A 25081-nucleotide genomic window follows, 5' to 3' on the forward strand; every position below is an offset into this window, starting at 1 on the left:
TGCATCCCATTTAAAGCTTGTTCTGCTTCTGAAATTTGAATTCTACAATAAAAATTTAAATTTCTATACTCATTTGACCTACTTAAATTACCTAAGTTAAGTTGGTCATCTAAATCTTCATGTAAAAGTTGAAAATATCTCTTTCATTGTGCTTTTATTTCTTCATCATTTACTAGTATTCTATTACATTCATCTTTAATACATCTTACTTGATTAAAATCTCTCGTCTTCCTCTCTCTCGCTTTAGTTATTCTGTAAATGTCTTTTTCTCCTTTTGCATCTAATTTTTCGATATAAGTGTTCAAAAGTTTCATTTTTAGCTTCATTCATTACATTCTTGGCTTTTTCTTGGCTACTGTATATTTTTTAAAGTTTTTTTTTTGTTCTTATAAGTATATAATACCTTATAGGTTGTTCGTTTTTCCTTCACTTTCTCTTGTACTTTCTTATTCTACCACCAAGATTCTTTATTTAGTGGTACACGCCCCTTTGACTCATTGAGTACACTCTTGGCTACTATTTTTAATTTTGATATCATCTTATTCCATGTCGTATTTGAGTCACCGTATATTTCTCCTAATACTTGTACTTCTACTCTCTCCTTAAATATGTTTTGTTTTCTATCCTTTAACTTCCACCATTTAATTTTAGGAGTTGTGCATATTTTTCTTCTATTGATACTATACTTGAAGCGTATATCCAACACTACTAACCTATGTTGGGTAGTTAAGTTTTCTCCAGGGATGACCTTATAATCTTTATAAATCTTTCTATCATTCTTCCTAACCATAAGAAAGTAAATTTGTGATTTATTATTTTCGTTTTTGAACATGATCAAGTGTTCTTCTCTTTTCTTAAAAAACATATTAGCTAATATAAGGTCATATGTTATCGCAAAATCCAATATAATTTTCCCTTCTTCATTTCTTGTTCCAAATTCATAACTCCTATGCATTCTATCATATTCCTCATTTTGACTCCTACATGCCTATTTAAATCTCCTCATATTAAAATCATTTTGACTAAAGGAATGTTTTGTAATACTTCATATAGGTCGTTCTAAAATCTAGATTTGGTGTGTTCATCTAACTCTACTTGAGGTGCATATATGTTAATTACATTAATAGTTTCTTTCGCCACCACTATCTTGAGAGTTATAATCCTATCCTCCTTTCTAACTACTTCTACTACTTCATCTTTTATCGAACTATCGATAATAATACCTACTCCATTTCTTGTTTTACTCATTCCTATGTACCATAATTTAAAATTCAAATTTTCTATTATCTTTGCCTTCTCTCCTACCCATTTTGTCTCTTGTACATATAAAATATTAATTTTTCTTCTAACCATCATATCTACTACCTTCATTGCTTTGCCCGTGAGTCTTCGTAGATTACATGTTCCAAATCTTAGACAATTAAACTTCTTATAATAGTTGTTCTTACCCAATCTATGGTGTGAGAACTCTTGCATATTTAACATTACACCCGAGTTCTCATGGAGATATAGCAGCAAATGGATATTTACTATGAAGACATTTTATGATGGCTTCATTGACAAATTTAAAGTTTAATTTGTGACCAAAGGATACACATAGATATATAATGCAAACTATATTATACTATATGAGTATAATTTCACTAGTGACTGAGAATACTTCAATTCACTTGTTGCTTACTTTCTTTCTTATATAGTGATCTAGATGAGGAGCTGTACATGGAGAGATTTTTGATTTTGTTTCTTAGTGGATTTTGGTTTTCTATGCAAACTAAAGAAGTTATCTAAGATGAAACAATCTGTCTGATGAATTTGGATCTGTGCTTCTCCAGCTTAGCATGATCAAGAGCACATGAGATCACTCAATATTTTATCACATTTCTCAGTTCGAAGTATGATCCTTGTTATTGTTTAAATTGATGACATCATTCTTATTGTTCACACCATATTGTAGAAATCACAAAGTATATCTTCATTAAAATACTTTTTGACATAAAGGTTACTTGTTTAGGAGTAGACATTTATATCACATAAAGGATGTGCTTAAAGAAGCTGGTAAATTAGGAACTAGACTACTTGACACTTCCATGAATCCTAATATCATATGAATGCTCGAACAAGGAAAAGTTATTATCTTATCCAGAGAAGTAAGGAGATTAGTTGGGAAGTTGAACTATCTTAATGTTAGTGAATTTGACATCTCATCTTGTGTGGGTGTGATCGGTTAATTCATTGAGACTCCATGCACTTAACATTGGGGAGTGACTCTAAGGATTCTATGCAATCACAAGAATTCTCCATAACAAGAGCCTTATCAATCATGACCACGACCATATCCACAAATTGGCGTGCACAATTACAGATTCAGCAAGTTCTCCCACATTGCTTTAAACCTATTCTTCCATGAAAGAATAGAATATAGAGATTGATTGACACTTCAAGAAGCACAGTTCAAGAAGACAATCACTTTGTTAGCTCTAAAAATCAATTAGCAGATTTGATAATGTAACTAGCTAGGATTTTATAGAAAGGGAATACTAGTGACTAGTGACAATCATAGGTAGTTAGGGTTGTAATTGTAAATATATTAATATCATTGATGCAAATGTATGATGATAATAAGGTAATATATGAAAAGGCCAAGAGATATACCTAGGGCTAATGATTTCCACTTGACTTATATACCAAAAAACAATAATATTTCATTGTAGTTCCTTGGGATGTAAAATTGTAAATGGCTTCTAAGAAAAGGATATTGCACTGAACATAAATAAGGTGTTGTAACCTGATGAAATTGACCGCTATGTACTCTACTTCAACTTCACAGTTTAATGAGTGACTCCACTGAGCTAAAGAAGTTTTTGTTCTAACTTTGTCCCACCCTTTATTTGGGTTTTAAATAATTTGATCAAACTTCTAGTCTCCTGTTGTGAAGGCTGAGAACCATGGTTTCCAGTTTAGTCTATAGTTTTGCAGTGCCTAATGGCTAATGGTAACATCTCTGTAGTAAACTAGAATTACCAAATTGTATGACCCCAAAACAGTTAGGCTATAGAGGACAGGTTTAGGATTGGTGGCCTATACCAAATCCCTTAGTTTTTGTTCTAACTTTGTCCCACCCTTTATTTGGGGTTTGATAGTTTGATCAAACTTCTAGTCTCCTCTTGTGCAGGCTGAGAACCATGGTTTCCAGTTCATTCTGTAGTTTTGCAGAGCCTAATGGCTAATGGTAACATCTCTGTAGTAAACTAGAAATACCTACTTGTATAGACCCAAAACTGTTAGACTATAGAGGACAGGTTTAGCGTTGGTGGCCTATACCAATTCCCTTAGTGCTTGTTATGGTCATAGATCTTCCAAACTCAGACTAGAAGTATCATCCTCTTTTGGAATTTCTATTTTATACAACAATAATAATAAGTTAATAACAATCAAGCTTTATCCCGCTAGGCGGGGTCGGCTGGAATTTCTGTTTTATATATTGGAAAAATGCCTTTTGTTATTAATTGATCATGATAAGCAAAAAAAACGATGACTGAAAAATTAGAAATCAATTAATTATTCAATAAGTTTTAATTTGATTGCATAACAAGAGGTAGATAGGTATTATAACACATATATGTTGAATAAATTATTATTTATTTTTTTCATCAACATTTAAAGAAATGATAGCTCTGAGCTTGCATATTGCAATTCTCATATGGAAATCAATAAAGGCCGGCTTCCACATTTACCAACTAATGTAAAATTAACTATTGTATAGAGCTAGTACTTTATCCTACTTGTGAATTTTGTGTTTGATTCTTAGAATTAGTTTAGTTGTAATTGTTAGTATTTATTTTCTCATATGATCATATTATTCCTTCTTAATGCATCTGTTAAGATACTTGTCATTTTGTTCATCAGGGAAATACACTCATATAGGGGAGTTAGGAGCCGGGACTTGTTGCCAAACACATTGCACATATGGCTTTGCATAGATGACATGCAGGATGGCTGCTGGTCAACAGAAGAAACGTTTAACAAGTTCTAATATCCATGAACAATTCAAAGGAAAGAAAAAAAGGCAGGACTCATCTGATTGCATATTAAATCTAAGATGCCATGTAGATTTGGAATGGGATGACATTCAAAGAAGAGTTGTGGCAAAGAAGGAACAAGTTGGCCTTTCATGGACAGACATCACTCCCTTCCTTGATACTGTTTCCCTGTCTCATAATGGTTTGGCTGATATCATTGCTATTCCTCAAGAAATTTTTAGCTTGGACAATTTGATGAATGTGCTTTCTCATGAGGTATGATTGTCCATATGCTAATGGATTCTGCTTATCATTTGTATCTCTTTTAATTCGCTAATATGCTAAAAATATATGCTTTAAGAATTTGTCAGGTTTGGGCAACTTGTCTCTCAGAATCAGAGCGAAAGCTTCTCACTCAGTTTCTTCCTAGTGGGAAAGGTGCAGAACAAGTAGTTCATTCATTACTTGAGGGCGAAAATCACTATTTTGGAAACCCTTTCTTGAAATGGCAAGAACCTTTTTCATTGCTCAATAATTTCACCTGGTCAATTTGTGACAATTCAAAGATTTAATTAAGATTCTTATGATGGAACTGGTGCCATTAAGATTTTTGCTCCTAGAGAGGTTTGGTTACACGAGGATAAAGACCTTTGCCATCTTTTCTTTAGTCTTTTGAAAAGTTATGGAGATAGACTTAGATAAATGAAAATCTCATCCATTTTTTAAGACAATTTGTGATAAGACTCATCATAGAACTAATGTTCTTTATGAAGCATATATAATGGTAGCAAAGCTAGGGAAGTTCAAAATTTCCTAAATTGTCTTCAGTTCAAGGCAGCCCTTAATTGCCTAATTTTGTGATCTGTAGAAATGCCTTGAACTGAAATGATAAACTTGAGAATATCTAAGATTGAGGTGCATTTTCAGATTGGCATATAGCTCTTTAGCTTGCAATGTTTTAAGGACGAGTCACATATATTTCATGTGCCTTACTATATATTATAGGATGTCATCAAAGTGCAAACCCACCAATGTCAGTCCCTAGCCCAGATGAAAAAGGGTGAGGGCTGCATGTTAGATTGCCAGTCAACGTTGACTTTTAGGCAAATGTTCAATAAATGTCATCAAATTGGACTACAATAAATTTTCCAATAAAGGGTTGTAGAGCTTAATTCATCACTCATAAATGTGCTTAGGATGCTCGAGAGTTATGCCATTTGTACAATCTATTAGGTGATATATGGGTATCTTTCATTCATTACAGTCTTGATTTTGATCTTGTGATGGCTGCTGCAGAGGTCAATCTTGGAGAACCATTGCACTCTTATCATCAAGTTGAGCATGCCATCAGGTCTAGGTATGGGAAATTTCACTGATGGTGATCTTATTGATGACATGATTATTGATGCATTCTTTAAGAGCCATCTTTTTAAGGGGTTAGTAATACATGAACAAACCTTTCTTTAGAAGTCTTTGACTTGCCTGTTGAGTCAGTGCGAACTTGGGGATTTACATAATAGTATGGAAGGTTGGTAACTATGAACTTAGGACAAGATTTGTTGCTTGCCTAATGGTCCATAATGATGGTACCAGGTAACTTGTTTGAGGTATATCTTACAAGCCTCTTAAGAATTCCTTAACTTATGGTGGATGGCCTTCAGGTGGTCCATTGGTGCCAACTTTAATGTGAGATACTAAAGCCAACACTACTCTTGTATCCTTCCCGTCTTCCTCAAACTGTGACTGTACAAGAAAGTGAAGAGATTGACTCATTGACTAATTGATTTTTTTTTGTGGCTTGAGCTTTGGTTCAATCCATTATCTTTTCTGAGTTCAATTTGATACTCTTTTTATTGTATTTGATAAGTGTTTTCTCTTGCGTAATGAATCATGTAGAGGTTGTATAGTCTGGTCTACCAAGAAAGATATAGGCAACGTTCATGGGAGGGATGTTGCACCATATTTTACAGGAGATGAAGGCTTGTGAATAGAAAATGCAGGTGAATATGAGAATCACAAACAGTGAATGTCGTAGGATACTTTGCAGCCTTGTAAGCAGAGAATGAGAGAACATGGTAGAATCTGTAGGGAAACCTGAAATTGGGGGCTGGCTCTGATACACTAATATAGTATCAAATTCAAATAGCCAAGAGAAATATTATAAAGAAAAAAGATGTTTCAACATGGGGGTATTCAGACCTTTTATTGACTCTAATCTAAACAAACTTGGAAATAAACCAAAATAAAATTATACCCTAAATAAAGTTATACTAAAAATATCCTATATTCCCAAACAAGATAATTACCAAATTTGAAACTATCTTATATAACTTATCCTTTCTAAACAAGAGATCTACTATAATAAACCCTTAAAAAATAAAATGAAATTTCTAATTTGTATCTCACATCTTCTTGTTATTGTTGTTGATAGAATTGTGAGAAAAAGATTATGCTTAATCAATCATTCTATTAATTGTTAGTGGGTATTCTATATATCAAAATCTTACGGATAAGTTATCCAAATCATTACAAAACCAAATCATCTGAAGTTGGAATACTTAGATAACATATTTAGAATCCTAAACAATCATTCAGAGATTGTATTGATTTGGCTATATCGAAAAGGCTCCCATAAAATGATTATCATACAAAAAATAAGAAACCTACATATTGAAGCCCATAGTGGTACTGACTATGTTGGGTCTAGTAGTGACTGCAGATTTATGTTTCTATATATCATGCCCATTTTCCATCGGTGGAAACTTGGTGACTAAATGGAAGAATAAAGTGTTGCATCTCATTCTTTTTGTGCTAAAATCAAATATTGATCTATGGCTCATTGTGCTTGTGAGATAATTCAGATGAAGAGTCAGATGGAGGAGTTTAGTATAATCTATCATGGATTGTGATTATAAAATAACAAATTGTATTGCTAGTAATCCAGTCATCCATTAGCGGTTGCTTCATCCATGATGTAGTCACATATTGAAGAATATTTTGCCAATATCATCATTAAGCCTCTAGAAGCTTTTTTTTTTTATCAAATTTGATAACAAACCAAGCTCTATTAATGCCTTTGCTCTATCTCGATGGTGAGTGTTAGATTAGCACTATGTGGACTATCTTTACCGTTCCTAGTTAGAGGGGTTCTATTCAATAGTAAAATATTCTCATACAATTTCCTCAACTTACCCAATGGATCCTGATGTCTGATATCTTGGGTGTAGATCAATTCTAATACTACTAACTGGTTAATATGTAGACTATTAGCAAAGTTTTGCAGATTACATTTTACTATGTGTTAGTTTACTGCTGCCATGCATGTGATTTGTTTTGGACCCTTCACGATGCATCCACTATAATACAATAAAATTATCCTGATGGAATTCTAGTAAGAGGATTAGTGTATTAAGATTAAAGTTATATACAAACTAGTTTTTTGAAATGCTGAGTTGGGCAGGAAGGATAGATGATCCACCTTATCTTTAGGTAACCTGTCCAATATAACCCACTAACTTGATAAACCAAACCACTGCTTGATAATGCTTATGCCAAAAGTAGTAGTTGTTCACTCATACAAACCTCATAATCCTTATAATTAGTAACTTCTTATGTGAGACTAAATTAGCGTCTCGGAATCTCCTTCATCAAAGATTTGACATCCTTGTCAAAGCCTAAAATCGCTGGTCAATGGCATTAGAGATTCAATATAGAAGTGGTTTTACAAATGTAGTTTGTCCTTTCTCTTGGGAACACCACCAAGCCTAGCATTAAGTTCTCCCTAATACCATAATATAACAGCTCACCTTTCCAAATGAGAGAACTAGCATAATAGGCGAATCTTCCACCTACAAATGCTAAGCCCAAATTAGTGGTAGTTCACTCATTGAAGCTTTGTAATCCACTAATCTTCCATATTAAGCTCATAACTTCCCATTCGAGACTAAACTAGGACATCGTGATAACACAACTTTGTGGAAAAAGAAAATTAGACCATCGACGCAATAGATCTTAATCCCATGTGACAGTAGCATATCTAAGCCTATTAACCCTGTTAATTAGCTTACAACTCTTCATGTAGGACTAAATTGAGGTGATGTAATTTCTAGTACTTAACAGTTTGTGTCATCGTTAAAGCTCATGTTCTTAATTGGCGTCATGTTAAACCTAACCAATGGTGTCTCCATCACAAACAATCCATTCCAATTGGAACACCTAACCTACTAACGTATTGTAGATCTAGATTTTCTCTATTGCCAAATACAATTGAGTAATCTAATTGTGATAATTGGCTCATTGACATGATGGATCTAGAGATGGCAACCATATTGCAGACCGTGCAAGGCACGATTATCTATGGCCTAGCTCTATTAGGCCTAAAGTGAAGGGCTAGAGTTGAGCAACAGTCGCATTACTCGCACATTGTTCCTAGTGCGACAAGATTGGGCCAAACATGACTCACAAGTTGACTTCAAGCTGCAAATCGAGTTTGATCCACCTAAATTTTCCACATATATAATAATATTATTATTTTAAAAATAACATTTAAGAAAAAAATCATTTTTAGTATTATTATTCTAATTTTTGTATTTTTATTATTGTTTAGTATTTAAAACATAATTTGTAATTTTATATATAAAAAAAGAATCGACTTACTAGGTTTAGCCCCAACTTATCTTGGGCTTAAGCTTGTGCTGCATTGGACCTCATGTAATTTGTTCGTGTCTGACATGTTTTGAACTGACGTTGGCCTAACTTGACACAACTCCTCACAGGCTAGTATGGGTCTAGGTCATCTAGTTGAGGTCTCAACCTATTGAATCCCAAATTATGGGCCTAAAATGTATTGACCATGTATCTATAATTCACTTGTTTGCATCATCAACCCCTCCTTGTTTGCCCACAGTTATCATGTGGGACTAAACATGGGTGTCTCATTATGTGTCATTACTAGATTAAGTACCAAAGTATAATATAGGTTAGGAGATTGACACTTGTGAACTAATCTAGTTTAAGATTTTTATTTATGAGTTGAAAAGTTATAATATACCCATGATTAGATAGGTGATACAAGAAGGGGGTGGGTGGGTGTGTGGGAATGGAGTAGCAGTAAACTATAATATACCCTTGATTATATAGGTGATTTAATGGACTAAAGTGGAGATTTTTGGAAAAGCAATAAACTGCAATGGATGTTCATATTACCCAAACATGTCTGCATATTGCTTTTAATCCTTTGTTCAGTTCATCCTATATGTGAGGTATGACTCAAGAAATTATTACCACTTGGCTGGTAGTTCAGTAATTGATTAAAAGGTCCTACAGTGATTCCCAAGTTCAAAAATATTGGTATGGAACTGATATGCTGTTGGTACTATATTGTCTGGGACATAGTACAGTGGGGCAGGTATTTTAGGTTTCTTGGTGTGATCTCGATTGATTTTTCCTTCCAAATGCACATTTAAATTCCAAATATAAACTAAATGGCTATATATCTATATTAAATAAAATATTAAAGGATTGATAGGTTAAATGAATACTTAATTCGTTTAGTAGTTGTCTTAGCCAAGTCAAAACTGGATCATTTTGCACTAGCTCCATCCCTTGACTCATCTCACAAAGTGGTTCCTAAAATCCATTCTGCTTGTATCTGAATAAAGTTTAAATGTGACTGGAATTTTGTCACACTCAATTTACTCAATAACTCCTAGTCCAGCTACTCAAGGATTATATTATATTTGAGCTTGTTGATAATTATGTGAATACTAACACAACTAGGTAATCAACCTTCCTAGTCACCCATCTTTTATAGCATTGAAAATAGTAAACCAGATAATTATAGGTGTAAGTCCAATCACCTATGAATAAAGTGTGACGACAATTGGTACTTATTTTAAAATTTTGATAGTTGCTGAATTGTCTTCCTGGAGGAATCCAACAGAATTTTATATTGGGATTCTTGTGAAGTAACAAATTCTTTTCATGAGACAAAAATGGGAAGGATGAGCTGGTTTCTTCTGTGTAGTTAATCTTCTCCCTTCAACTGTTGTTCATCATCACATCATGATCTGTGGTGTTGACATTGATCAAAAAAGGATGTTGCCACCATTGAATTATAATTTCCGAAATTTGAGGGGTACATTATAATTTGTGATTTTGAGGAATAGTAACATTACCCAGGGCATTACTGCCTTAATCTGATGTTCCGATCAGTCTTTATCCTGTACCAATCACTCTGCATGGTCTCTTTGCCTGGTTTGTGTGAATGGTGAAACCAGTATATGCTGCTCATACTGTCCAGTATCATATGAATTTTAAACCTCGGTGGTTCTGTTCTTAACAAACTTGGACAAAATGGAATATATTACCTAACTTAATAGTGAGTGTTGGGGGTTAAACTGTAAAAAATCATTGTCTGCAAGTTACATAATAAAATCTGTATACTAAAACTAGCTTCCTGAGGATCTTAATGGGACTTACTGTTCATTCCTACAGTTCCAATTTGCCAATCATCTAGGTTGAAGTAATTGTCTGATACACTATCCAGGTCTACTTCTCTTTGCGCTGGAAATCTTCATCCAGACAATGTTTTGCAAGCAAAGCAACAATCTCTACTGAATAAGAAGGCATATTATTCTGAGATAAATAAGTATCATAAAGGGTACGGGCAGTGTGAATAAATTGAGTGTACTTTTTTTAATAGTTAAAAACAATTATATATTATGTTTGTGTTTGCAGCTTGCTAAGGGCTATAAAAAATTGGAAAGAGGGATGGTTAAATTGCAAGGATCCAGAGAAATTGTGGAGGTAGATTTTCCATTTTTTTTCTTATACTTGTGGGTGAACTTATTTTTACCTGTGTCCATTTTACAGTAATCGTAGCTTCACTCTTTATAATTTTTGTACTTCGATTCAATCTCTTAGTTATTTGAGATTTAAGGGAGAATAGGAACAAAATACTCTGGTGCTCACATTTTGGTACTTGTTCCAGTAACTTTGGTGGATTTCTGGTAAGTTGCTCATCTGCAAGTTATGTGGCATATCTCACAGTTTGGTATGGTTAATTTCAACACATATGCTAGATTCTGTAACCATGTGGATGGACAGCTTTTTATGCTATCAATTCACATCGTAAGTGTAATGTTCTTTAGTATTCCAAAATTTGGTCTGTGTTAGTGTTCACATATTAACAGGAAATGTCAGCATTATGCCTCTTTTTAGTGAAACCTCATTGCTTGTAATCTCATTATGCCTCTTTTTAGTGAAATCGTATTGCTTGTAATCTCTTTCATATTTTACACTGTTGTTTGCTGATGTTAAAGATTTTTGGTGAAAAAAAATGTGGCTATGTTGGATGCCTGCATAGTCACTGCATCAGGTGCAAGGATCTAGTACCGAGTGCACTGGTTTCCCTCTGTTACTTGGACTTGCATGTATGGATCTAAGTATTTGACACAGCTATTTATAAAAAATTAAACACATGATCAATAAGGACATTGGGTGTCAACTCAGCGTTGATGTCCTAGTGTCAGTATTTTACACAGGTTTAGAGGAGGTAGATGAATAGTTCAAGTAGATTTAACCTGTATTTTTCAGTTTGATATTCAACAAGGATATGCTGCAACCTCGAAGGATTGTTGCAGACAGCCTTTGGCCTTGCCAATTGATAAATTTCATTTGCAAAGGTTTCCAACTATCCAGGATTCATATGAAAACCAGTTAGGTTTCAGCAGTAACTTCACCATTTCTACCCAAACCATTTTACCACTACCTATACCCCATCTGTTAAAAGTGTCAAGTTTACAAACAAGAAGCAATAAGCACAAACTTTATAGCTGAAATTTATTCAGTTTCCAGTCTCATCAATTTCCTCTATTTTTTTCTTGTTTTAATCTTCATGTAGATCTTTGCAGCTTTTCATTTTTCTGCAAATATAATACGTTGCTTTTGATTCCAAGTGAGACAGATCTTTAGGTATAATTATGTTATGGACCTAGAGACCTAAATGTAAATACTATATAATACTAGGGATTAGGGATATAATTGTAATTTTATGTTGACGATCAATAAACATATGTTAGGAGACTGGATGCTATGGTAATTAACCCAAAGTAATTTCCTCATTACAACATAGTATTTAGTTGCCATCGTCAACATATACAATCCTAATAATCTTGTCTAGCTGTGGCCCTTCTCCAGTGATGAATCCTCTTGCACTTTGCCCCTCACTGACCATAACATTCTATCGAGTGTTGCAGGTGAGCATTACAGTAGATCTCTTGTTTTTACTTGTTTACTCACTAGCTGCTCATGTACGTCTCTACCTTGAGCAACCGTTTGCAGTCCTCACTTGCTTATGTGCAGCAGATCCATAGCCATTCATTGCCCATATACCCATGTCATGTGCTTGTGTGCACACAGCTTGCAGTAGGTCTGTAGCAACTGCTCGCTCGTGCACACCCATGTTGTTTGCCTGCACATGGCACATCTGCTCATTGAGAGGCAGTCCAGGCAGACTCTTGCCTAGTCTTGGCGACCCCGAGCTTTCTGCTTCTTTATGACAAAGAAATTGATTGAGAAGTATTTTGCTTCATGTGCCATAATTGTTTGAGTTAAAGTTCAAATAAAGCTCAGCTAGAACATCTCACCACTTAGTGGTGAGCTACCAAGATTCCTTAGTCCGCTAGAGTGACATGGGAACAAATTCATACCCAATTGCATGTCCTCCTTTGATTGATCCAGCATCCCTTTAATCCTAGCTTAATTGTTAGAGAACTTGCTTAGGAACAAGAATGTTTTTTTTTTGTTTGCTTTCTTAAATTGTTTAGCCTTATAATAGCTTGAGATCCAACACGAGGAAAAAACACACAAATTTAACCTTGCCCTCGCTCATAGAACACAACACCTTACTTACCTTTCTCTTGCACACTATTCAATTGAGCAACTTGGATTTAAGAGGGTGTTGTAGATCCATAAAGAATGCAACAATCTCTCCTAATTAACAGTGATCCTCAAATTACCCAGCCTTCAATCAAAAATCGTTCGAATTCAATTAGGGACTCGACTTTGATCATAGGTAATATAATCCCTAACAACTAACTTTATAACATTGACTATTAATAACATTACTTAAAAAATATATTAAGAATCTAATAAAATTAGGTAATCTATATTAAAAGTATAATTTTATTATTGGCTATAACTTTTTTCAACAGCCGTGCATTGTAATTGATAATTGTTATATTAATATCGTTATTTGTATATTGTACTATTGAAAATGTACTATTAATAATTGTGCATGTAATGACATATAATAAGCATTCTTCTTAAGATTTTATAATGGTGTTGTAATCTCATATGTGAAATAGTTTTACTATATCTTTCTCATTTTTTATTTTTCCTATCTCGTTTTACCATATCTTTCTCATTTTTTATTCTAATTTCACCAATCGAAAAGATTGGATGCAGCTATTGTTTAGATTCTTTGGTTATCGAATCTTGATTCCAATGATTTAAACAACAATTTAGTTTGTCTTTTGAATGTATTGTAACTAAAGTGAATTGTTGCTTCCATTTTTGGACCTTTTCATATAACATAAATATTTGTTGTGACATCTTTTTGGTCTCCTTGGCTTCTTAAGTAACTAGCCTCGCCTATTCTCATAGGATAGTACTCCCAATCAATAATCTATTGATGATGACACCTATAATTATTTGTGGTACAAGTTTTCTTCACTTAAATTGTTCATGATGATGTTCTTTATGTTCCATAGTTTTTTCACGGTGTAAAAAATCATGTTGTGCCGATTGACACAGACAGAATTTACCAATCCACTCGCTGACCAACACTGGTGCAAGACAGAGCCTCTAGCGGCGGCCTTCACGGCTAGGCGAGGCTGCTGTGGCAGCAAGGCCTCACGTGAGGCTATAATGAGGTCCCGTGGCCAGGCGAGGACCTCGGGCGGCCTCTGCGAGGCAACGATCTCGTGGAAGTAGGTCGTTGCGTTTTTCGCCTTTTTTTCTTATTTCATTTTTTTATTTTTTAACTGATTATTTTTTTCTTTAATTTTTCCCCTTTCCCTTTCCATTTTAAAATTCAAAGATTAGAAAAAACCTTTTTAATACTGGAGTATATTTTTCTTTGTTAATTTTTTTTCTCTTCCACTTGTCCACAAGGATAAATATAGAAACTAAGTGAGAAAAAAAAAACCTCTTTAAGGATAGAGGAAAAAATACACCTTTAAAGAGACGAATTGCCAGGAAAGATAGAAAAAAAATAAATATAATATAATTTCTAAATACTACTATGATTAAACTAAATTATTCTATATATAAATTTAATTTAATTTTAAATAGATCAAAATAAATTAAATTAAATCCAATTTAAATCTATTTGATCTTAATTACCATGTCTACTTGGTGGACTCCTATTAAGCTTAAATTGACTTTTACTCAATCTTATTTTTTTTAAATAATACTTTAATTTAACTTAATTAATTATTTATTTTAAAAAAATTATCTAAAATATAAAATTTTTAAATAAGATAAAATTTGGTATCTAAAAGATTTTGTTTATTCTAACTTTTGTGATGTCAATAGAGATCAAGAATTAAAGTCAGCATTCAAGAATTATAATATATATATACTCAATGTATCAATCATCTTTACTATGCAATAAAAAATTTCTACAACACTTTTACATATTCTCAAAATAAAAAATTACATTAATCCATAAATAATTTGAAATTTTCAAATAAATGTAACATAAGTAATCCTTAGAATCATCAAAATATATCTAAAGATGTCGAAATTGAAGATCATGACCATTATAAATGCAAGGTCTTAGACTTGTTGCTCTGCAATGAAACTTGAAATTGAATATCAATCTTCATCACCATTGTAAATGGTAAATGCAAGCTCTTGGACTTGATGCTTTTGTAATAAATTGTAATTAAGACTATTTAATTATGTGCAATAATAATAAATATATAGATTTTAAATTTATACATTCAACAAACAGTTGTTGCAAAAGATTTAATAAGCATCAAATATCTCATGAGATAATATCAAAACTTGAACTCAACATTCAACATCTCAAATATAACATAATAGTAAACATTTATAACAATTAAATATTAATAAAAATATTTTTTATATTTAAAAAAGTACTAAAACTGTATCGGCACGGTATGGTACCGTAACTGTATTGTTCTAGTCTTAAATCGAAACTCTGGCACAGCTCGAATTTTGAACCTTGGTTTTTTGTTTGTTTAATTTCGACAAGTGAACTAATTGAATCTCTTAATTGCTTTATGACCTTTGCCAGTGATATTATTTTTAAAGACCTACATATGAAAGTGACTTTTTTAGTGGGGCTGTGAATAAGGTACTAAGATCATCACCTAACTACCTAACTATTTAACTGCAGGTTAATGTTAATGGTAATTAATCATCTAAGCCTTGTAAAACTCTCTCATACAACTTCTCATATGCTTAAATTTTAGTATTGCAATCGCTTTCATTTATGACTTGACATTTTCATGAAGGCCCAAGTCCCTTGCGAAAACATGCAAGACAACCAATGGAAGCTTTTCTTTCGCACATAAATTTTGCAGTTGGAACACTACTAACATTATGTCTACTCTGGAGGGAATACATTATTTCTGCTGGCTTTGGGGAAGGGGAGCAAAGCTCCTTTTGTGGTAGATTTTTGGCTGCTCATGCGAAAGCATACAATTCCCTTGGAAGAGGTCTGAAAAATGCCCTTTCGCACGTCGAATGGAGGCGATGGGTAGAGGCGAAGAGGTGAGAACAAATTGGAGGAGGCAAAGACAAATGCAATAGCAAGGTCAAAGGAGCTTGGAGGCCATGGCGAGAGGGCTCTAGAGACGAAAAGTAGAGGAGGTAGAGATGGAAGTGTTGGAGGTGACAATGAATTTAAAGGCACTGGTGACGGAGGCAACAATAAGTGTGAGGTACTAGAGGCACCGAGGCATAAGTGGCTAAGGTGATAATGAGCTTCCATTCGGGTCGCTGGTAAGGTATTTAGGTTAATTTTCTCTCTCCTAGCCCTTCCTCTACTTCCCTAGAAGTAGATGTGTTTTTTTTCTATTCCCCTTCTTGCCCTCTTCTTCCCTCTTCTTTCATTCTCATCCCTCCCTCTAACCTCCATCGAGGTAGACACTTAACCCAAATATCACATCATGCTCAAATGAGAGTGTTGTCTCAGTAGCCTGTAAGCATATCCATTGCTTCAAAATGTCTGAACCCAACTTAATGGTAATATAAGCCCCCAACATAATAGTAATATAAGCCCCTCTTATTATTCCTACGACTTTCTGTCTAGAAATAACTTGGGGAGTCATATTCTAAATTTGTGTGTTTTGCATTTTTGGCCATATACCATGTATGTTCAATACAGATTGCATATCTATGCTTGTGATTCTAAAATATATCTTTTTATCAAATTTTCTTCAAAATTTAAGGTCAGTTAAGTTGTTTGTATGTTCTGTTATTTTAAGCTAGTGATAATGATTCAAATGCTTGATATTTTGATTTATTGTGACAAAACAACACTGTTGAGATCTGTTGTTTTATTTTAGAAACGATATCTTCACATACCTACTATTCTAATGTAACTAGTGAAAAGTTGTATTGTGATAAAATTTTCTAATCCACTTACAATTAGCATTAGAAGTAAACCACTTTCTTCCATTATGATTACTTGGATATATATGGTCTCTGCCAATATTATTTGCCAGTTCCTTCATTAAACATAACAATTCCATGAACACAGCTTGGTAGTGTCTATATGTCACTGAGCTGAATAACTTGTATATGCAGTGATGGATATACCAATAACAAGCAAGGGAGTTTAGCTACTTCCACTGAAGAGATTAATGACCTTACAATCTCCAAGAGGGAATTAATACCTGATATGGATGTTGATGATACCGATAAATACATGTCATATATAAAGGTCAGATCACTTTTGTAGCCTTTCTTTACATAGGCAAGCACATAAATATTGCAGTTTTTGTGAGTAGATTTAATTTATTAGACAGACAATCACATCATCCTTAAATATTGTTTGGGATTTGTCTTGAAGGTGTTTATCCTCTGCATGTGTCACTAGTAATATTCAGATCTATTAAATCATTTTAAATTAAGTTAATTGTAATTTTGTCCATCGCTCTCTATCCCTTTAGCTATTTGGTTCAACCTATTTAAATATAGAATATTACTAATTTTCTTTGAACATGTTCATGGCATCTTATGTGCACTAGGCTGCCATTTATGTTCATGGCATCTTATTCTATTTTCTCATCTATATTACATTTATTTATTTAAACAAAATGCCTATGAATACTTCACATATCCATTTTAGCAATTCTCATCTCTATTACATTTATTTATTTAGACAACTACAACAACTTTAAAAAAGAAAAAGAACTTCCTCTAGTGTGGCATCCTTATCATCTATACCATGATTTGCAAAATTGTGAACCAGATCGTACGATCTGGAAGCAGTTAATCGATCCGAGATCGATTGAGATTGGATTTTACAATGGAATTGGAACAGAATCGTTGAAATCATACAGGATCGGTGAGATCGTACCGATCTCACATTACAAACGATTTCACACACACCTAAACCACGGACAGGCGGACAACATCCTCGTCGGCGGGTAGTGATAGGGGGGGGGGGGAGGGGGTCCTCGTCGGCGGAGAGCGAAAGTGGAGGGGATGCATGGGGGTGCGTGAGGAGACGATCATTGGCGATATGTGGAGGGGACACGCGAACTTGGGCAGTTGGGCGTTGATAGTTTCTCGCGATAGGGATGATCTCTGACGACCGACGGAGGTTGTTTATGTCTACTTGCAATGGGAAAGAGGGGAATGCGTTGGTCAGTGGCTGGCAGCGACGGGTGAGGGGAGCAACGGTAGTGAGCACGTGAGCGCATGGGTGAGGAAGAGCACGACATAGTGAAGGTGAGGGGAGAGCATGACATAGTGACTTTAGTGAACTTAATATTTTTAATCGAAATCTTAATTAATTGATTTAATCAACTCCTAATTTAAATTAGATAGTTTAAATAGACTTCCTCATATTCTAATCCAATTATCTCATTAAAATATATAAAAAAAATTTAATTTTAAAAATTATAAATATATTATATTTATTTATTCTATATATCTTCATCCTATTATTGCCATTAATATCATTAATATTATTATTAATAATTTAATTTAATTAATTCTAATGGAAATTATAATAAATATCAAATTAATTTAGTCTTCATTGATCAATTTGATCATCCTATTAAATATTAAATTAAAGTTTAAGGGTTTTGATAGGATCGTGTGATTCTATGATCCGATCCCGACCGAACCGATTTGACCCCAAATCGATATTGCATAGGATTGTGGTTCTACAAACTATGATCTAAACCACTTAATTGGTCAGCTTTAGTTGATAGAAAGTGGCAATTTGCCTACTCATCAGGGATGTTCTTTTATGTTTTTTGACAGGAAACAATGTGAAGTTAGCACTTGCATACCAAATACTTCAAATAAAATATTTAAAACAAGTTACTAGGATGCGTGAAGATACAAACTAATGTGAGTTCTTGATTAGTTGATGGTAGTGATTCATATATATATATATATATATATATATATATATATATAACTGCATGTTCGGGGAAGTAAGCCCATTTCTTTGGTAGACCAATTCTTATATATAAACTTTGCCTCGCACATAATATAGGGTAATTGAACCCATTTCTTGGCTAGGCCAACTCTCTCTCTCTCTCTCTCTCTCTCTCTCTCCATGTGTATATAGTTAGTTATATATTCATTTTTTAATGATATTTTTGCTCCCGGGGCATAGTTGAGTTGGTTACGACGGAGTAGAGTTGCTGAAATAGACAAGAGTCGAATCTCAGCGAAGCCGAGGCAAGACCCTCCTCCGTTGTGGCTAACTACAGTTTCTCGATTTACCTTCTCACAGATGGTTGTGGAGTCGACCGTGTGGAGCCGTTAGAGTGGCGGATTCCACCTTTTTGCTGAAGTTAATTATATATTCATTTCTTTCTTACACTCATACTAGGGTGTTGAATAAACACAAATCTGGGTTGATTCCAGTATTTGTTCTGTTAATGCCAAATGAGAAATCTTTGTAAGAATACCAAAAGAAAGTATTCTGAATCTTCTAGTGACAGTGAAATGGAGATGAAATGGCATCTTAGAAATATGCGGCAGAGAAGATATACTAGGTTTTCAGTTTGGATCTTATGACATTTTCATTGTACGAGTTAAGGACTTTGTTGCGATAGTTGCTACTTCTCATCATTTGATCATGGTGACTTGATGTTGAATGATATAACTAAAATATCAATGTTTGATGTTTCCTTGCAATCAAGTTGTTGTTGTTCCTTGCCACACATCTCATGAAACTTTTAGCAATTCATAAAAAAATAAGGGACCGGAAACTTTACATATGAATATGCTATTTTAAATATATAGAAATAGGGTATAATGATTTAGAATCTTGACATGAAAATTTGATTGAAATGTAGAAGCAATTTCTAATATAACTCTAAGAAGATGTGCTATGAGTCAATTTTTGGTGATTTTGTTGTTAATAAATAACTTTCTAAACAGACATGTTTTCCTCAAAGTTATTTGCACACTATGAAAAGAACCACGTAGGTGTTGGTCTTGGATTTATATTCGTATTTATTTTTCAAAATTTTTTTCTCACATAGATGTAGAGTGAGTCAAAGGGACGTGTACCACCAAGTAAAGATTTTTGATGGTGGAATAAGAAAGTACAAGAGAAAGTTAAGGAAAAAAACGAACAACCTATAAGATATTATATACTTGTAAAAACGAGAAAAACTTAAAAAAATATACAGTAGCTAAGAAAGAGGTTAAGAAAACAGTAAATGAAACTAAGGATGAAACTTTTGAACACTTATATCGAAAATTAGATATAAAAGAAGGCGTGGTATGAGTCAATTTCAAGTGATTTTGTTGTTAATAAATAACTTTCTAAATAGACATGTTTTCCTTAAAGTTATTTGCACACTATGAAAAGAACCATGTAGGCGTTGGTCTTGCATTTATATTGTATTTATTTTTCAATTTTTTTCTCATATGGATGTAGAGTGAGTTGCACCATCAAATAAAGGATTGATGATGGAATGAGAAAGTAAAGAAAATGAAGGGTATTATAAGAGACATTAAAAAATATATATAGCTAAAGCCAAGAAAGCAGTGAATGAAGTTAAGAATGAAAATTTTGAACATTTATATTGAAAATTAGATATGAAAAAAGGGAAATAGACATTTATATAATTCAAATATGATGTATTAAAGATGAATGTAATAGAATACTATAAATGATGAGGAAATAAAAGAGCAATGAAAAAGATATTTTCATCAACTTTTTAATGAAGATTTATGTGACCAACATAACTTAGATAATTTAAGTAGGTCTAATGAGTATAGAAATTTAAATTTTTATCGTAGAATTCAAACTTTAGAAGTAGAGCAAGCTTTAAATGGGATGGAAAATAAAAAAAACAGTTGGACTAGATGATATTCCAATAGAAGTATGGACGTGTCTAGGAAAACAATGTATTGAATGACTTATAAAGTTATTCAACTTGATATTGAAAACTAAAAAATATCCGATTAGTGGAGAGTAAGTACTCTAGTTCTCGTATATAAGAATAAAGGAAATGTACAAAATTGTGCAAACTATAGGGGTATTAAACTAATGAGTTATATCATGAAACTTTAGGAAAAAGTAATAGAAAAAAGACTAAAGATATAGACCACGGTGATCGAAAATCAATTTAAATTTATATTTGGAAAGTTGACAATAGAAGTTATACATCTTCTCAGACAACTAATTGAAAAGTATCGGGAAGAAAAGCAAATTTACATATGATATCCGTCAACTTAGAAAAAGTTTATGATAGTCTTTAGGGAAAATTATATGGAGAATTCTAGAAAAGAGAGGTGTTTGCATAATGTATATTGAACTAATTAAGAATATATGTAATGACAAGAGTGAAATCTTCAGACGGATTAACCTGAAGCATTTTCCATAAAGATAGAGCTAAGTCTATCTCTTTTTACACTAATCATAGACGAACTTACTAGACACATCTAAGATACAGTACCGTGGTGCATGTTGTTTGCAGATGATATTGTTTTGGTAGATGAAATACGTAAAGGAGTAAATGTTAAACTCGAATCTTGGTAGGAAACATTAGAAGTGAAATGTTTCAGACTTAGTAGAGTAAAGACAAAATATATGAAATTTAAGTTTAGTAATATTAGACATAATGATATAATTGTTAACATAGGAGATGACGGATTGTCTGTAACTGAGAATTTTAAATACTTAAGATCATTTTTGCAAAAGAATGGAAGGATTGAGACAGATGTCTTATATAAAATATAAGCGGGATGGTTGAAATGGAGGAAAGCGTCAGGTGTTCTGTGTGATCGTAATGTACCTCTAAAATTTAAAGGAATATTTTATAAAACGGCAGTTAGACTCGCTATGTTATACAGAGTTGAATGTTGGGTTAGTTGCAAAGAGGAAGATGTTAATGTGACTGTGCGGACATACAAGGATGGACAGGATAAGAAATGAAAATATTAGAAAAAAAGTCGGAGTTGTACCTATTGCGAGAAAACTCTGGAAGACATGTTTAAGATGGTACGGACATGTACTTAGACGCCCAATAAATACTCTAGTTAGACGATGTGAAACTATGACAAATGTGCACATCAAATGAGGAAAAGAGACAAAAAAAGACTTAGTTAGCAAACCTCACGTAGTGGGATAAGGCTTGATTGTTGTTGTTATTGTATAGATGTAGAGTGTGAGATTTTGGAGCTCAATGATTTGATTAGACAATGACTTAAATATTAGCCCTCTGATCTTTGTAGTGTTTGGTCCATGTCACCATTGCTAATTTTGGTGTTTAACCTGATTGGTTATGTATATAAATTTATGTAGGCCTTTGTGAACCTACCAGGTATGGCCTAAATCTACAGCAAGTTGAATGTCATTCCATAAAAAAAAATATCTTAAGAATTTTACTAGTTATTCATTGTAAAAATACTGAATATAAAGGGCCAATAAAAATAATGAACTGCTGAATTTTCATCTTTAGCTTGGAGTTTGGCATTGCTCTTAGGTTCAGAAGAATTCCAGAGTTTATGCTTACTATACTTTTGTTTGAAAATGCTAATTACTTGTTCTTTTGTCATACTTCAGGTAAGCAAGACGCAACATCAGCTGGTCAAGAATTTAAAGCAATCTGCAGATGGTATTCAATATAAGTTGCTTGGTCGTTTGCTTGGTGATTTGAACTGCTTTCATGTTTATCCTTACATAACATTTGAGGAGGAAGAAAAGGAGAAGTTGCATGAGCACTGGTCAGTAGATTAAATATTCATACTCAATTCTTTTTTAGTTCTGAACGATTAAACCTTAACTGTTTACATACAGGTTGCGAATGGCAAAGAAGGATCTCCCAGCAGCTTTTGAGGCTGCTGGGCAGAGGAAGATGGGCAGGGAACAACTGAGAAAATCTTTGGAACTGGAACTCACAGAGAAAATAAAGATTTTATTTGTTAAGGTACCTTTTTTAAATTTTCTAGTCCACTACATATCGATGGATAGATATTTTTTTATACTTACATTTTCCAACACAAATATTATGCTTTACTTGATATTAATTAAGAGATGTAGATATCTTGGATCTATTATTGAATAACAAGAAGATATTGATGAAGATATCAAAGAAATAGTTACAAAGTAGTGGAGCTTCTAGAATAATTGTTGTGTCTCCTTTAGAGCATGTTTCCGACTAGGAAAGGAAATCAGGAAGGAAATAATGTGACAAAAAAAAATTCTTAGTAGCACCTTTTCCTCCATTTCTTTTGGTAGAAATGAGGAGGGAAGAAAAGGAAAAATATTTTCCCATCTATATTGCATTTGTCTAATTTGGCCAAAAATCATTTTCACATGTCATAGAGCTTAAATTCAAACTTCAAAAAATTTAAAATTATTCTTAATCTATTTTTTTATTAATGTTTTTAGTAAATAAGAATTAAGTTTTCCTCCTTTCCTTCAATTTAAGGAAACAGGTGGATGAAAAATATTTTACAATTCTTCCCCTACTTTTATTTTGCATGCCTATTTTCTTCTCCATAGGAACCAGAACTTTAAGAGTTAAAAGGAAATTTTATAAGATCTTGGTACCGTCTGCTATGCTTTATAGATCAAAGTATTGGGTTGTGAGGAAGCAATATGTAAAAAATAATATAACAAAGATAAGTATGATAAGATAGAGCTATGAAGTTACTGTGTTAGATAAAATAAAAAATTATTAATATTAAAGAGCAATAAGGTGTAGTTCTAATAGGTTTAGATGTACAAACATGTTTAGGGATGGTCGATAGATTTTGTAGTTGGAGGAGTTGGAATCTATAGTGAAAGGGTTAACGAGTAGATGGAGACTCAGCAAAACATGGTCAATATAAAAAAATAATTTATTCAAATATCATTAGTGAGATCACCTTACATAAAACTCAAAAGAGAATAGTATTCATGTAGTTAATCTCAAATACTTGGGATAAACACGACTTGATGATGATCATGACTTGATAGCATTAACTGTTGGGGTCGATTGTATCGATAGGGTAGAGGAGAGTGAATACCACTTGTCACATGTCTACAAAATATTGCAACGGAAAGTAGTTGAACACTAAAATAAAGAAAACAAAGCAGACGACATTAGAGTTACGTGGTCCGCAATTTTCCATGATCTATGCACACAAAGTCCACTATCTTTCTCCTTTTTTAGTTAAGCACTAGATGTGAAGAAATCTCTTAGATTCAGCAAAATACAAGCAATAAATCAGGAATAAAATAGAACAGTGAAAGCTCTTGAAGTGCAGTATCTCGATAGATGCCCTATCTCACAGTTCACTTTGAATCTTATTGTTTGCTAATCTTATGACTATTAGTCGATTGATCATCAACCATTAGTCGATTGCCATTGAAACTTTCATTTTTGACTTTGTTTGAACTCGCCTTTGTAGCATCAGTTAAGTAGACTCACTCGTAGTCGATTAATCAATGCTCATTTGAGTGCACCGGCTACTCCAAAACATTCTATGCTCTTCCAACATAACTCAGTTGATTGGAAAATATTATGTTCATTTTGTCCAAGTCTAAACCATCAATCGACATTCTTACCCATCAGTTAACTACTCCAGCTAAATACCTCAATCAAACTTAACTTGGGGTATTGGACCACCAGTCGATTGATACCCACTTATCAACCAACTGGATCAAACCACCAATCCCTTATACACACAGGGTGTGGTTTTCTCAGCCACCAGTTGACGGGATCCGAACACAAGTCGACTGGTCTCTTGACTTCGACCACATTAAGGTTGAGTCTGCCTTTGTTCCCCTTCGTGCCTTGTATATAGTTTACTCCACTCACATCTCACATGGAATTTATCCAAATCTTGAGGTCTTCTCACACCCCTTGGATGCAATGAGTCGTCGGCTTTGTCCCATGCCATCCTTCACGTAGTTCACCTCCTCGGTTTGTCATGCTCCGCGTCCTGCGGTCCCTTGGATGCTTGTGCCATCCTTCTTTGATTTTCATGGATCTTGTTCTGCGGTCCTCAAATGTCAACCTCATCCTTCTTTGCAAACCTTATCTTGCAGTCCCTCATATACCCAAGTCATACTTCTTCGATCTTATGAACCTTGAGTTATCAAGCCATCAACCATCTTAGTCGCGCTAAGGCAACCTGTATACTTAGTAGATGCAACTTAATATAGATATCATGCAACAAACTTAATTTAAATCCTTTGCCCAACTCACCAAAACACTTTACATTGCAGTAGTAGGGGACGAAGGCTCCAACATTAACATCAAATTTCAAAATTCTTGGTCTTATAACAAAATCCATCAGTATGCTGGAATGTTTTGGTTGCAAATTGAATATAT

General features: G+C 33.6%; 1 protein-coding gene across 1 annotated transcript in view; it reads left to right on the forward strand.

Annotated features, from left to right (window-relative positions):
* Nucleotides 1-25081, forward strand: part of LOC141812791 (uncharacterized) — a 36183-nt gene that overhangs the window by 2859 nt on the left and 8243 nt on the right. The window contains 7 exon segments of the mRNA XM_074700778.1: nt 3907-4295; nt 4391-4527; nt 10567-10680; nt 10758-10826; nt 16863-16998; nt 22324-22484; nt 22558-22687. Coding sequence (XP_074556879.1) covers nt 3981-4295; nt 4391-4527; nt 10567-10680; nt 10758-10826; nt 16863-16998; nt 22324-22484; nt 22558-22687 — 1062 coding nt within the window. The 5' untranslated portion in view covers nt 3907-3980.

This window comes from Curcuma longa, chromosome 19 (assembly GCF_044706935.1).
Source record: "Curcuma longa cultivar G26 ecotype Majalengka, Jawa Barat chromosome 19, ITB_CL_G26_1.1, whole genome shotgun sequence".
In the NCBI taxonomy this organism is placed as follows: Eukaryota; Viridiplantae; Streptophyta; class Magnoliopsida; order Zingiberales; family Zingiberaceae; genus Curcuma; species Curcuma longa.